Below are 16,487 nucleotides of genomic sequence, written 5' to 3' on the forward strand. Positions count from 1 at the left end.
GCGTCTGGACTACACTATTGTTTTGTTTTCTCAAGATCTCGAATTAATTCGCGTTTCCCAGATTCGCTCGTTCTTAAGGACTTAAGAAGGCTCTTAAGAAGGGTTCGGCTTAGAAGGAGCGCTAAGATAGGGGTGTTTCCCAGATGCGTTCTTAACTGCCTTCTTAAGATCCCGCCAAAGAAGCTTCTTAAGAAGCTCTTAGTGGGAGCTGTCCACCGCCGTGGTGCTGAAATATAAATCAATCGATGCCAGGCAAATCGATCACCCACCACTTTATCAGCGCTTAAGTCACCCCACACACCTGTGCAATAAGGCTACGTGTGCGTGTGTGTGTGTGTGTGTGATCACAGCTAACAGGTGTATCCAAGTAGTAATCAAGCCATTAACGCATATATACCCCACTGGCGGACCTCGTCCCGCGTGGTGGGCATCCTGATGTGTCTCCGGGGACGGCGCAGGAGGATCGGTGTCACGGCTGTCACACTCCGTGAAACCGGTGCCTTGCTGAGGCCGGTGCCGTCCCCCACCACCTCCAGGAAGCTCCCCACTGCGTAAAAGCGCAGCGCGGCCAGGAGTTGCACCTCCGGGCTGAGGGCAAAATTGCAGCGGGTTGCCCTCTGGATGTGTTGTGACACGAGCGTGACGAGGCGGTGGATCTCCTCAGGAGGAAGCCGGGACTGGACAGCCCGGTCCGTTCACTGAGACAGCATAGGCCTAAGTGTTATCTCGAAATAACGACTTAGTATCTCGAAATAACGAGATAGTATCTCGAAATAACGACTTAGTATCTCGAAATAACGAGATTATATCTGACAGTAAAAAATACATTTTTTTTTTTTTTTTTTTTACATAGGTGTGTTATCTCGAAATAACGACTTAGTATCTCGAAATAACGAGATAGTATCTCGAAATAACGAGATAGTATCTCGAAATAACGACTTAGTATCTCGAAATAACGAGATAATATCTGACAGTAAAAAATTAAAAAATTTTTTTTTTTTTTTTTTTTTTTTTACACAAGTGTGTTATCTCGAAATAACGAGATTTTATCTCGTTATTACGAGATACTATCTCGAAATAACGAGATAACATCTCAAAATTTTTTTTCTTCACTTGCGGTTCAGGGCTTCCGTAATTTCGAGATAATATCTCGCTTTTTTTTTTTTTTTTTTACATAGGTGTGTTATCTCGAAATAACGAGATATTATCTCGTAATTACGAGATATTATCTCGAAATAATGAGATAATATCTGAAGAAAAAAAAATTTGGAAGATTTTTTTTTTTTTAATTCTTATTTTTTTTTTTTTTACATATGTGTATTATCTCGAAATAATGAGATATTATCTTGAAATAACGAGATATGATCTCGAAATAACAAGATAACATCTCAAAAAAAAATTTCTTCACTTGCGGTTCAGGGCTTCCGTAAAAATACACTGTCTGTAAAAAAAAAAAAAAAAAAGGGTAATATATAGTGTTCATCCAACCACAATCAACACTATAAATTACTTGATATATTATCTTCCTGAAATGAAACTGAACCAACATCAGGAATGTGGCTTTCCTGGTCTCCATCAATCCATCCCGCTCCTGTGTGTTGAATTAGGACTGGCTGGTGTAATTGCATAACACATGAGTATGGCCTCTCGGGTTAGGTTTTCCATCTTACACAAAGTGGAGACAAGGAAATAGGAAATGCTTCTGGAATTGGGTGTAATTGTGACTGGCGGCGCCTAGAATTGTGTTCAGTCTGACACTTGAGGTAGTCTGTTGGAGTATAGTTTAGCCTGAAGGACGACAAAAAAAACAACTACATGCTGGGTTTAAATGAACTGCTTTGACGCAAGTGAAGATTCTTGTGCGGCTCTGAGAGACTCTCTCTGCTACACGCTGCTTGTTTGAGGATGACAGGAGGTTAATCAAGCTTTAAAGCATGAGATTACAACAGACATGACAAGCAGGAGTGAATAGATTTGGCACAGTGTCTGATACAACTGCTCAGAGAACCTTCTTCACCAGTAAATTCAGAGAATGCTGTCAGTCACCTAGTCAGAGAGAAAGCAAATATGTACACAACAGAAGTACATAAACATTAATGTAGCTTTAAGGACCCCAAAATTAAACCATCATTCTTTAAACACAGACTAAAACGTTGACAGTTCCCGCCATGCACGACACAGTAACAACCCAACTACAGCTTTCAGAGAGTGAGAGGCCTTTTGTCACCAAATCGTCCATCACTGGGGAACTTAATTGTTTCTCTTTACAGAGTCTTTTTAAAAAAATTCCCTCAAACTGTGCGTAAAGATTTCTGTTGGTCCCCTTCCATTTTTTTCCCTACAAGTAGTCTGGAAACAAGTTCAGTTGCCAGAGCATAGAGGGAATTTGTCTCATCTCATGAAAGGGAACAAACAGAAATCTTTACACACAAATCCCCCCTATGCTCTATAGCAACTGAACTCATTTCCAGATTCCATTTAGAAAAAATCCATAGAGCCAGCATGTCAAAAGGATTTTCCTCTCTCATCACCTCAGAGTAGAGAATCCAGCAGCTGTTTATCAAACCAAAGTTTGGGGTTCCATATCAATAAACAGGGAACTGTCAGTGCATAATACATTCTGGTAGCATAGTGATGTGCATTAAGAAAAAAAAAGTGCAATAAGAAGGGGCTGATGCACAAGGCTAAGGAGGAAAGAGAGCCATCGTAAGGACCAAAGTTATCTTGTTTATCTTGTGAGAATAGGAAAATAGGTCACAGAGATATAGAATATTCTATTAAATATCAAGCATGTTCATAAATGAAGATCTATCCCACCATCATGTTCCTGGTCTGGGTTTCCTCCTAGTTGGAGATGCCAACTCACTTCTATGGTTGTTTAAATTGCTGTTGTTTTGGTTTTTTAAAACTTGTATGTACATTTTTATGTTATGTGTATGATTTTTATGTGAAGCACTTTGTGACTTCTGTCTGTGAAAGGTGCTATATAAAAAAAGTTTACTTGCTTACTTACTTCTTCAACACAAAAAAACTATAATTTCTCTGAGGGATCTTTTCCTCTCACACACACATAGAAAAATAAACCTGCCATCCTTATCCATGAGATAGTTTTTTAGTTACTAACCAGAAATAAGGGTTTGGACTTACAATCAGCCTGTCCATCTTATTCTCAATCTGTCAAGAACAAGACGGACAAGAGATACTTGAACTCCCGAACTTGGGACAACCGCTGGTCCCAACCTAAGGTGGTCACAACATCATTTATACCATGTATCAGGGCCTCAGGCATGGAGGTGCTGACTCTCCATCCATCCCCCTTCATATTTGGCTGCAAACCGCCAAGTTCTCTCTAGAGGTCACGGCCCAATGAAGCCAATAAGACTACATCATGTCCAGGGAGAAAGGATGGACAATCATGACAGCCCCTTAATATTTCATTCAGAAAGCAACAAACACAATAAATGTGAACGTAGAAAAATGTGTCTTGCCACTGTGGAGCTTTTTGACTACCTCAGTGACCTCCACCAGAAAATGAACAAGGCTGCCTCTGAATGGGCCTGATGCAGGGGTGGCGACAGTCAGAGCCTTCTCCACCATCTAGTCTAGACGGAATCGTCCAAAAAGTGAAAGTGAGGAGCATTTATGGGTACAAGTCAGCAACCGGCCTACTTTACTTATTTCAAGGGTGCTGCATCCAAAAAAAATGGTTCCCAAGCGAAATTTTTGAGTTTTTGACTCTCATTTGCATATCGAAATGGTGGCCAAATTGCCCATCTTGCTCAGTCGTTGGACCATTTTCCCCAAGTTCTTTGTAAGTAGACAATCAAAGATGAGGAAATTAAGTTTCTGGATCTATAGTCTAGGGTCAGAGCAAGGATATAGTGGAGGCTCAGTGTCTTTTTTATGTATATATATATATATATGCAAAATACCAACTTTTAAGGTGAAATTAAGCATTATTTGTGTCATTTTTTAAGGCCAACATAAATATTCAATCAATATCATTTTTAAATGTTCCAGTTGGTATTTTGCATATATATATATATATATATATATATATATATATATATATATATATATGCATAAAAAAGACACTGAGCGTCCACTATATCCTTGATCTGACTCTAGACTATAGATCCAGAAACTTAATTTCCTCATCTTGATTGCCTACTTACAAAAAAACTAAGGGGAAATGGTCCAACAACTGATCAAGATGGGCAATTTGGTGGCCATTTGATATACAAATTAGAAGGACCCTTGAAATATGTAAGGTAGGCCGGTTCCCGACTTGTACCCATAAATGCTCCTCACTTCTTATAGGAGGCCTTTTTTCTGAAATCCGTCTAGACTAATCGTGTTGAGTGCTAATCTGGAGAGTTTAGCAGCATGGGAACACCCAGCGACTGTCAATCTGAGTGTCTCTTGATGTGGAAAAGCTATTCAGCTCCTGTTCGGGAGTTCAGTTGTGCAAAGAGGTGAACAAACTTCATTTAATTGATACTTTCACACCTTGCCTACGAGCAACAGCTTCTTCACACCAAAAAACTTAATATTCACATCTTTAAAGATGTTTCAAAGCAGGTGTCAGCTTGCCAAGGCCCTCTCTTTGGCTTTCTTCAAAATGACTTAAAAAGCTTCCTGTTAATTTAATCTTAACACATTGATTTGAAGTTTCTACTTTCAAAGTGAACAAAACATTTCTATATTAACAAATAAACAAGTTGTTGCAGCATCATAGAATGTACTCTTGACATATAATGTCATCCATGAATACACCAACACACAAACATAGCTACTTAGACATGCAACCAAAACACATTAAACACATTATAGCGAGAGAGACATTTGTGCAGCAAACAGAGCCAATCTGTTGATAGTTCAAGGCATTCTTTTAAACCAAGAGAAGGCCAGAACAGCATAGCATATGTGCAAGAATCCTTCAGAAAGAGGAGGGAGAATTACACAAACAATTATGAGTGGCTAAAGCATGGAGGTCTTCCCAGCAGAACACTTCCTAAACATTGCAACAAGACAGGAAGTGACATCATGCTGCAACAGCATAGGCTGATAGGAAAACCAAGACAATTAGATGATAGCTGAAGCTGCTCTACAAGACAGAAGCTATGCTGAGTGAGTCAAGAATGATTTTCTTCAAGTACTGTGGCCGCTATTAGGATTGTGTTACAAGATTAAACTTTTAGAATCAAGGAGCCAACACAAGGGACTCTTAATTACTAGTGTACTTGCTTACTGCATTCAATTTTAAAAGTATTCAAGGCAAGATTTAAATCATGTCACTCAACATTATTGTCTATTACTGTGTCTCCGGTCTACATTTACCCTACTGCTGCATTTGTGTTTTTAATGTGATCCTATATTCAAAAGAAATGTATAACTGTAGAAAAAAACGCTGCATTATTTAAAAGGTCATGTAAATGCCATTTAGAGCATTAATATAAAACTAGCAGCAAACAACTATTTGCAATATAAAGATATAGTAATGGCGCCCTGAGCAGATTGATCTTTATCTTGCGAGTGCAGCAGGGATGCCTCGTGCATGAAAAAGTGACGCCAGGGGGTCTTGACCAGGCGTTTACATGGGTGGAGGTGGGTTTGAGAATTAGAGCCGTTTGGAATAATAAATATGCTCTGGATGTCATTTGCAGCACCTTTAAGTTAAATGTGTTTTCTAATATTTTGTTTTGGTGTAGACTTACTACTACAATTGATATGATTTTGATGCAAGCTCCATGGTGTTGACTCTTCCAAGCTTGCCACAAGTCTATGCAAAATAGTCTCACTGGCTCTTATTTAAATGAACACAGGGCATCATTCAGTGGCGGTTCTAGACCAATTTTGCTGTGGGGGCCAGTGTTTTATCAGAGGGGCTTATTTAAAAATATAATTTAAGTATATTTGGAAGATACAAATACATTGATTGAAACAATGAGACTCAACAACAAGAACAGTTATTTTTGTACGACAATGATATTTGTCATCTTTGTGCACAATTACTTTTTTTTTTTTGAAAGTACAGTACAGTCAGAATGATCTTTTTTTAAATATACACAAGCTGTTATTGCTTTTATTTAACTACACAATGTGTTCCTTTTGTGCACAATGAGATATTGTTTGAACAAAAAATAGGTAAGAATTGTTCTGTCATTCATCGTTATAAATTGATCATTTCATTATTAATTTGACACAGGGGCCACAGCAGGGGCCAAGGGCTTCTTCACAGGGGCAGTGGCCCCTGGAGACCCCTGTGTAGAACCGCCACTGGTATCATTTTGTCATGAATTTTGGCCTTTTGGCCTTTAACCAAAAGCTAAGCTCTATAATGTGTTTCCAGAGAAACTGAGGAAATGTTACCTCATACGCCTATGTAGTGGCAAGGTCTTAAAACAGCATGTTGCTTTTCTTTTGTAGTGTGTGCTATAAGAAAGAAAAATAAATACGTGCATGTGTTATCTGACACAGAGAATGCTGTAAACTACAGGCTGTAATGTTTGCTAAAGCCTTGTGATGCACAACAGTAATTAGCTCATTCTTTTGAAGTGCCTTTGCAAAATGTAAGTTAAAATGAAACCAACAGCAATCTTCTGTTATGAGTGTCCATTCATCAATGCTGCATTCATAAACACTTGTTTGTAATTATATTACTGTGGAATATCATGGTTAACTATAAAGCATTACTGCATGTCCAATTATACATTTCTCAAGTTAATTTTGATACATATTGAAACTCTTGTTGCTTTTCTTAGTTCAGAGCTGTTAATGTTAATAAGAAGCAAGTTTTGTCTTTTAAATTCGTCATCCATTTAAAGTTTTCATGGTTGTATACATAAAGTCTTACATATTACACCTTTCATGCTTCGCTAAGCCAATTTTAGTAACTCAGCAAAGGCCTCTGCATGTTGTAGACCAGCTCAGCTTGAGTGTTCTGACAGGAAGGACATGTGAGTTATGCAGCCAGGAGAAGTGCAGTAGGAGGCATGGCGGTGCTGGGTCTGGGTTAAAAAGGTATTTAAATACACACACCTAGGGTTCTGTTACCATAGTTAGCACCCGGCCACCGAGAGGATGGGCTGGAAGGGCTTTGATCACCTGTAACAATGTTGGTGATAAATAAATAAATAAAAACAAAAGAAAAGAAAAATGAAAAGAAAAGAGGGGGAGGATGGAGAAAAAAGAAAAAAGCATCAGAGGTGACACATCTCAGATATTTGGCAGGAATGAACCACTCCCAGAGTCTGGCAGAAACCTTCAGCTTTGCTAAGACAGCTGCACACACATTTGGACAGAGACACAGGCCCACATTAAACCCAAACACAGACATGGAATGGAAAATGTGCAGGTGAAGGCTGGAGCTGGTTGTCTGCTGATGAGTCGTATTATAGGTGCTGAAACAAGAATGAGTGTGTGCATGTGTGTTTGCTTTGTCCAAACACTATAGACTTCCTTCCAAGCAATTTACATATGAAGTTAATTTTCTGTGTTTCTAAGAAAGAACATGAAAGCGAGATTTTTTTTTCAAGTGTGACAATATAAATGTTGCTGCCTTACATAGCCACACACATGCACCAATTTTGTCACTGAAGATGAGAGATCACAGTGTCAAGGACTGTATGAGAGCATTGTAAAATAATACATAGACCTACTTATTATTAGAAAAAAGGGGGAAAAAGTTAGAGCATAAGAGAAGGTGACCCCGTCAGAGATGAGGCCTGACTATGTCCTGGCCATGTTACCAAGCAGGTACCTTTTCATTGCAAATGCAAATTAAACAGCCACACAGGACATTACTTACTTACTGTTACTTCTAATCTTGCATGCAATGCACCAAACCAATAGAAAATATCTTCTACTAATAATAATTAAGTAAATAATACTTTATTTGCTGAAATCTAATCCCATTTAGTATTTCTATTCTATTCTAATTACTTTTACTCTCCAAGATCTCTAAAAGCAAATATTTACCTGCAAATAGCTAAAATTATGATTGAGACAGCAATGTACCTGTCCTGCTTTAAAATAATGCTTATTTTCACCTCTTGCTTCACAGTGCATAGCCTATCTATTGCATAATTATCCAATCCAGCCATTGCTCTGATTTTTCCCCTCCCTTTTTGTTCCACCATGATTGCCAGCGTGGAAATGGCAGCACCTGTGGCTCCTCTGCAAAACTCTGAATTGCATATGAATTGACCCTGGCACCCCGGCTAGGTGGTACTCCCCTGGGTACCGGCCATTCAACATGGCAGAATGGAATGTGTTAACACCGGGATTACACTAAATCAGCCGCGGCCCAACTGCAGCCAGCACGGCTACATTATAATAAGTGCTTTATGAATTGCGGGGGGACAATAAATCGCTAATGACCTGCACTGGGCCACACATGTGCTCGTTTCTATGACATCTTTCTGTATGTGCATATGTTCTTACACATGGCTGTGTTTTATGTGTGCATCAGTCATGCATCTTTGAAACAGGAATACACACTCATTACATACAAACTAGGGAGCAAAGCCTCTTTCATATGGCATACAGGAGACAATGGTGTTGCATTCAAAGCTTTACAAAAAATGGAGTCAGATGGAAGAGACAGAAATTGCAAAAATTATAAATTGAGACAAACAGACAGTGCTTTTAGCTGCCTTACCATTGCGCGGTGTCCGTTTTCGTCGATCGCGGAATGCTGCTCCTGATTGAAGAGCTTCCATTAGGCTATCCATCACACCGGTTTCATCTCCCTCTGTAAAAAAACAGATAATAAAGGAAAAGCTCTTTACTGCCTGAAATATACATTAACATATGAAGATAAGTTAGAACATAGCACATGCATATGGGTCTGCACAGGTACACACGAAGACATACACATGGTAATATATACTCATACATGGTCTTAAAGGTCTAATTCTGTGTGGAGCCGTTCCAACTAATGAGCAACTCCTCACATCACAGCAAGAGAGCAGAGTGACATATAAACAAGCCGATTATAGAGTGTATGAGTGAGACAGAGGCCTGTCACTCAGGACTGCCCTTTTTTTCAATAAACAGCTGGGGAAAAGGAAAAATACACTTAGAGCTTTGCAACTAATACAGGCAGAGGAGCCTCAGGATGAAAGCATCCACTGATGGTCATTGACAGATATTCTTTCTGTGGCTAACGCAGGGGAGCTAAGTGCTCTTTACAAAGATTTAGTGTGGAGCCGCTCAATACCCGGGCGCTCTATCATTGTTCAGTCAATGACACTGGGAACGGCCTTCGAAAAACATTCCCCTAGCCCACCGTTCCAGCTGTCGCGTGGATCCATGAAACCAGAGAGCTGGAGGTAGCCGGCACGGCTGAAGAGACAGGTAGGAGACACTTAAAAGAGCTAGCAGGCCAACAGCATGACAAGTTGTGCCCACACTGTGCACATGCAGCACACCGCTCAATGGAAACGGGGTTCAAAAATAAGCTTGGGTTCTATATCTGGGTCATCTATCTTTACGCCCCAATACTAATGAGTCAGAGGGGCACCCTTTTTATCATTCTGGTCCAGAACAGACATTATTTTAAACTAGGATCATTAGGGTGACTTATTGTGGAGCTGGAGACTTGGCCATCAATTCTTTTGCATACATGAGTGAACTAGCTCTTCCCCAATGTTTACCATTAGGGTCCAGGCCTCTTGCTTCTCTACTGAGCTTTACAGCTAAAGCTGAAAGGAAACATTCGAAAATAAGTGGAGACAACAGCTACTTTCAGGACACAGCACTTTTCCAGACACCGGGGTGATCAATCTTTTGTTACACGCGTGTGCTCATAGAGACACGACACTCAGGCAAATTGAATTTATGAACAAAACACGTTGACAATGAATGCTACACGATTAATTTAAGGAAATGGTGTGTACTTTGCCATAACCAGAGAAAGTCAGAGCTGCACATGTTTTCCCCTTCTCCTCCAGCAACAAACCACCCAACCTGCAATCATTCATGCAAGTAAAAGAAGACAGTACGACTAAGAATAGAAACATGTCTTATGCTAATTTTAAAAAAAGCAACTCTTCACTCGTACTCACACTAATTCTGCTCTCTATCTCATTCCTTCTCTTTCTTCCTCAAGTCCTTCCCAAGGGCTACTTTGAAATCAAAGTATCTGTTCCGGCTGTGTGCTGTGCTTAAAAGCAATTCCGATTAAATCAAGCTTAATTAGACCAGCTTTATCAGAACAAAACCAAAGCCGAGCCAAGTAGTGCTTATCTCAAATTGCAGCACTACACCTCAGATAGCAAGCCCATTGGTTTAAAAGGGGGAGCATGGGTTTTGTCTGCTGTGGACCCAAAAACAATATGGTGAACAACTTGGAGCTACTATAACTGTATCAACTCCCAAGATCTTTAGCTACTCCTTCTCCTTATGTAGGCTAGCAAGGACACATTGTGAGTCTGACAGAAGGTAGAAAGTGTTAAGTGGCAGGTAAACATTTATCTACAACCACCTTGGCACAAGAAACTTTTTGACAGCTCCTTCTTCACTGCCTTCTTCATGGAGACCTAGACATCACAGGGGGCACCTGACACTTTGATCAATTTGTCCTACTTCTAGCTTAACTGTAGCACAATTCATCATTTGTAATGGCCAGGACTTGGGAGCCCTGGTAGACGGGGGTTCAGCAGGAGGACTGCAGACACAAAGAACCAAAATGACTAAAATGGGAAACATACTCCCCAGTCACCCCACAGTGCTCAATTAACTATGTCCTATTGGACCGCAGCTTAAACTTGAGCAGGTCTTACTCTTAGCAAGAGACCGCCACAAATGAGCCTTCCGACTATGAACTTATTTACATTCGCATGCATTTGTGTGTATATATTGAACAAAGACAAGGTAAGCCTTTAGTAGAAAAGGAAATACAACTGAATATTATTTGACTATACTTATTCCAGTAATCCTTAGAGCAAACTTTCTTCATCACCTATTGTAACATTACCCGCTTTAGCAGACACTTCTGCCTCCTTCCCGCAATTCACTCTTGTCTTATTTTGAGCTGTTAAACCTAGGGCAAATATTCATCCGCTTCTCATTAGCAGCAGTGGTAGATTGCATGCTGGGGAATTACAGAAAAGCTAACCTTTTATGCCCAAAGATCTTTCTCAAGAGGAAAGATCCCCTCTGCTCACAGGAAATTGCTTTCTAAATGGGTTAAGATGGGCTAAGACCCAAGACATTGACAAACCCTTCCAGTGATGAAACACCTTGGTGGGCACCTCAACAGACAGCCCCGGGGTCTTTTAATGATCTTATTAAAGCTTGTGGAAGTGTGGAACATGGTTGCGGCTTTTGCACTTTTAGGTACTTTCTTAAACAGTTAAACCTTTAAGAGTAGAAATAAAGCTTGGTGAAACTCTACCTCCCAGAGAGAGATGGTGTACCTGTTCCATATCTGTGCCTTTGATCCCTGCCTACCTCTAGTCCCCCATTTCCCTCCTCCTAACCTGAATATCAGGTGGTACCTGGACCCAGAGGCTGTGCCAAATGTGACAGTGAGCCCAGGGGATTGGCTCACTCTGCAATATATTTACAAGCGGCACTATCACATTTTCTAATTAGGAGGGATAACAAGAGCAATGTGCTCTCAGCAGGATTGGCATAAAAACTTTACACACCAGATTAGTTTTTCCCGAAGAAAAAAAAGTACCTACAGTAAAAGTGGAAGAAAGCGACAGCAATGTACTATTCACCAATCCCAGGAGCCCAACACAAAGTCGAGTGTCAACAGTTGCGAGGGAGGAAAGGGAGGGATAGGAAAAGAATAAGCACAGATATTGTAAGTGTCACTACTGGGGAAGGAAGATGTAAAGGGAAGGATGAGGGAGGAGGCAGCATACAGGGAGGAAGAGGAGAGAGAGACAGCAAGGCAGGCAGCTGGAGAGGAAAGTGGAGAGGGTTTCTGTGGGTGCTAGTGCATGTGGTGGAGTGGGTTATTGAGAGGGACTAGTGGAGCGAGGTAAGGCACAAGGTCGTAAAACACCTTCCTGGCTACTTGACGGTCTGAGTCCTGTGACATTTAATTATTTCTAAAACATACACTGCAGTATGCAAGGACAGGCGCACAGACCCTCACCTACATCTAAAACCTGCCTGCTCATTTTTAGTGATACAAATGCAGGTTGTATATTTGTGAGGCTATACACTGTAAAAAAATATGTTTAATTTACGGTAGCTGCGGTTGCCAGAACTTCACCGTAAAAAATACAGTGAGTGGGTTTTCTACTGTCACTTTTAATGTAAATATCGGCAAAAACTGTTATTTAGACTGAATAATCCTGTTATTTTTGGGGTAATTGTGTCTTTGTGACATTATGGTATTTATCCATTAATTTTACATATTTTTTTCAAATATTTTTACAGTTTAAGTTTTGTTCTATTTCTTTATTTACGGATAATTAAGTGTCTACTATGGTAATATACATTTTTATTTTATTTTACGCCCCATTTCTGATGCTATTTGACAGTGTTTTACTGTAATTTCTACAAACATTTTTCACAGTGTAGGCTCCACTCAATGTTGGGAGGGTTATTTTTAAAACAAACTCCACCATAGATTACTGAATAGATTCTTTAAAAATGTCATTCCATTAGATTATTCAAATAAAGCAACATATTCTATCCACATACTTTGGATTACTTTTGAAATACTTCAAAATCCTGTTACTGAGCCTATTTGTTTTTCACACCAAAAATACATTCCTGGCAGTATATTGGCAGTGTGTCTCCCCTGCCATTGTTGTGTAGCAAGTGCACTGTGTGCACACACATTTTTTTTTAATCTTTTAATAGGAAATGCATGCCTCATTTGAATTTAAGAGCAAATTAAAGCAAAAGGCAGACAGACAAACAAACTAAAAAACAAACCAAACCGAAAGCATAACCTCCTTGAAGGGGTAATAAAGTAATCCCTTGACATAATCTATTTTTAAAGACTGTAACTGTGTTGAGAGTACCACAAATTTAAACTGTAACAGAATACAGTTGCTCATGTTTTGTGTTTAAAATACGTAATCTTTTTACTTGTATTCTGTTACTCCCCCAACCCCTGGTTCCACTTAACTAATCTGAATTTATGGATTAGATTTTGAAGCTGACAAATGAGTACAAGTTTGACAAACAGAGTCAGCGAGGGATGAAAAGATAGTTAGAGCAAGGCAGACAGAGAATGTACTACAACTAATGTCAGCAGGATGACCTATACTCATGGCTGCTCGTGGCAAGATCAGTTAGAGGAGACACAGGAATCGAGCCAAGTCTTTCAGAAAACCAATACATCACCCAAGTCTCCATGCAAACTCTAAAAACCTCAGTCAAGGAACCAATTAGGAATCAAACAAACAAGCTTAAACTATGCAAAACCTGACATCTCATTTGTTTATTTCTGCCAATTATAATCAGTCATCTACAACAGTCAAAATATGTATATAACTGCAGAGTAAAAGAACAGCTGTCGCTTTGGAAAAACGTGACAAAGCCTTTCACTCAATCATCCGAGCAGAAAACCTTGTATGTATTTGAATGAAATGCTGGGCTTTTTTTTTTTTTTTTTTTAAATACCAAAGGCATGGCATTCCTATAATTATGCAGCATTGTCAACAAAGTCTGTTCATAAATTCAATTTGCTATCTGTCATCTCCTGCATGTTGTGCTGGGGAGAAAAAACACAGTGGATCGATTGAGACTTCAATTTCTGATGGCTCACATGCAGCCTCCATGATTCATGGGGGAAAAGAGAGACGAATAATTCTTAGAATTCTAAAAAGCTTCTGTCTGGTATGTGTGGGTTTTTAATATAGTGGCAAATTATGACATCCTTTATGCCAAGAGTGAAACTGGTAGCAACAGTGGCATGTTAATTGAAAAGATAAATAACAGCGTTAGCATACAAAATAATGATATTTGTCAAAGTCACATATTTTAATCAATCACAGCTACATACCCCCTGAATTTATATAAGCAAAGCACTCTCCTCCCTAAACAAATTAAAGTGTTTGACATGAGGAACATCGGGCATAGGAGAGATGTCTTTTATCCACAATCCTTCCAGTAGCCAGTCCCTGAGTCTAATTTGCACGGTAATGAGATCTAATGAGTGCTTACAGGCCTTGTGCTTGATGAATTAAAACCACTGTGAGAGAGGAACACAGTAAGAGTTTAACCTCACCCCAGTCGCCCTCCATGACTCCAGTAGAGAGGATGAGAAAGAAAAGGAAGAGTGAAGAGGAGAGAACAAGTCGTTGCTAGTGTTTTTGCTTGCTGCGGATTGTTTTTGAACACATTTGAGCCCATCTGTTCCCCCACAGAGAGTCACCTGTGCAATTAACCTGGACCATTAGCTGTGAAACAAAGGCCTTGGTGGAAGGAGGGGGGGGGGGGGGGGGGGGGGGGGGGCTGCTTTATGGCCAGGTGGAGAGGCAACAACCACACTTTCTTTTAATCTGCTTGGTGTACTCTCACTTGTATGCACCTGGTTTCGTGCTACTTTCACATCTGAATTCAGCCTCAGCCACCTCGACGTACACAACCACCTGCATTACTCAGTATCCCCCTCCTCTCACCGCCCCGCCGTCTACTCTCCTCCTGTCTGGCTTTGAGTGGAGTCACCCCCTCCCGTCACCCTTCCTTACCTGCAGTCCCAGCAGCTCCTAAGACCCGTGCAGGCAGAGACCATTGCTGCCACAGAGAGCACGGAGAACACAAGCGCTGGAAGGACAGCAGTCATGCACCTGTTCGACGTCTTTCCTTTGTTTTTCCCTCTCTCCCCTTGTTTACCCCCTCTCTCCCTGCAGTCCAACCACCCAACTCTGACAAAGCTTTGACACGATGCCCCGAGAAACTTTTTAGACAGGCTGCAGCCTTTAATTTATAGGTGTGTGCATGTTTACTCGTCTTATTTAGTGAAAAGGAGAGGAGGGAAAAGGGGAACGGAAGGGTAAGATGGCTAATAAAAAAGACAGATTTGCTTGCTGATTCATCTGGATTGTTTTACTGTAACAACTTGATGAGCAAACCCACTCATGTCCTCCCTAACTCGATTAGGGATGCTCCCACAACCCTCCATTCCAGGGGGAATGGCAGTATAGCTTCTACTTTCCTCTTGATATGAGCCCCTGTGTGGCGCCAGGGTCAGGAGGGGAGAGAGGATGAGAAAATGTGGCGAGAGGGCAGAATGTCTTGAAGATGGGAAAGGTGGCTGAGAGGTGAGAGGTGCATTGTGTTTGACATGCATGAAGTACAGACAAAGAGTTGGAGGTAGGCTGGCCTGGTCACTGCAGGTCTGATCCCACAGCCTGAAAGAAACAGAGATGTCCTGACTGCGAGAGACTCGGGGAAACGTGGAGAGAAGTCGGATGTCGACAAGGGAGAGATGAAAGTGGATTAGCCGCCGTGGCGATTTGCATTCTGTGGTGCAACGAAAGCCCCTGCGATGCCCCGAATAGCTGGATACATGAATAAGTAAACAAACAAAAACAAAAATAAACCCTCCATCTGGATGGATGCTGCCAGGACCCAAGTGAGAAACAGTAGGGAGGGGAGGTTGGGAGATGGGAAGGGGTAGGGGGGAAGAGATGCTCGCTACGTGGCAGTCACCACACTCTGCTTCCTCTGCTATAATTTACTTCTAGTGCCTGCGGGCCCCCCCAGTTACCATATTGCGATCACCATCTATTCACTGCTTCTGGCTAGTTTGCCCAGTAACACCACCAACACACAGGGGAGAGCTCCAACCCGGCACTGACAGATGTTAACTTGACATACTTTCTCTAAGCCACATGGGGTCAACATGTCAGGGTGCCAGCAGGGCAACGGGAGCCGGGCCTCACACCAGACTAGACTACTGCTGCTGCTTTTCCAAAGGGCTAGGTAATGCTAAATTTAGCTGCAATGGGGTAAACCCTGAACCATATGCATTTTCACTGCTGCCCCACACCGGGGGATAAACGCTGATGGCATCTGCTCTGTACCGAGCTGTTGCTATAAACCATGGGTCTCAAACTCGCGGCCCGCGGGCCAATTGCGGCCCTTGTGACGATATTTTGTGGCCCCCACCTTGATATGAAAGTTTAATGAGAGTTTTATATGAATGGCACTTTACCGTGTTGTGTGTGTCCCTTTAATTACCTTTTTTGGTAATTTTATGTCTTTTTTTAAAATAATTTTGTGTCTTTTTTGGTTAATTTTGTGTCTTTTTTAAAATAATTTTGTGTCTAAGTAATGTTGTGTCTTTTTTGTCATTTTATGTCTTTGTTTTTAAAGTAATTTAGATTTTTGTGTCTTTTTTTGGTCATTTAGTGTCTTCTTTTTATTATTTTTGTGTCTTTTTGTAAGTAATTTAGCTTTTTCTGTCATTTTGTGTTTTTATTTTAGTAATTTTGTGTCTTTTTGATACTGCCTCCAGCGGCCCCCAGGTAATTTGAGTTTGAGACCCCTGCTATAAACCAATC

The 16,487-nt window shown here is 40.7% G+C and overlaps 1 protein-coding gene across 2 annotated transcripts in view; it reads right to left on the reverse strand.

The window, feature by feature from the left end:
- Nucleotides 1–16,487, reverse strand: part of diaph2 (diaphanous-related formin 2) — a 519,741-nt gene that overhangs the window by 47,341 nt on the left and 455,913 nt on the right. For both annotated transcript variants that reach the window (XM_059345604.1, XM_059345603.1), the window contains exons 28-29: nt 8,663–8,755; nt 7,042–7,107 (exon numbers count right to left, since the gene is read on the reverse strand). In XM_059345604.1, coding sequence (XP_059201587.1) covers nt 7,042–7,107; nt 8,663–8,755 — 159 coding nt within the window. The remainder of the gene's footprint in view (nt 1–7,041; nt 7,108–8,662; nt 8,756–16,487) is intronic.

This window comes from Centropristis striata, chromosome 12 (genome assembly GCF_030273125.1).
Source record: "Centropristis striata isolate RG_2023a ecotype Rhode Island chromosome 12, C.striata_1.0, whole genome shotgun sequence".
NCBI lineage: Eukaryota > Metazoa > Chordata > Actinopteri > Perciformes > Serranidae > Centropristis > Centropristis striata.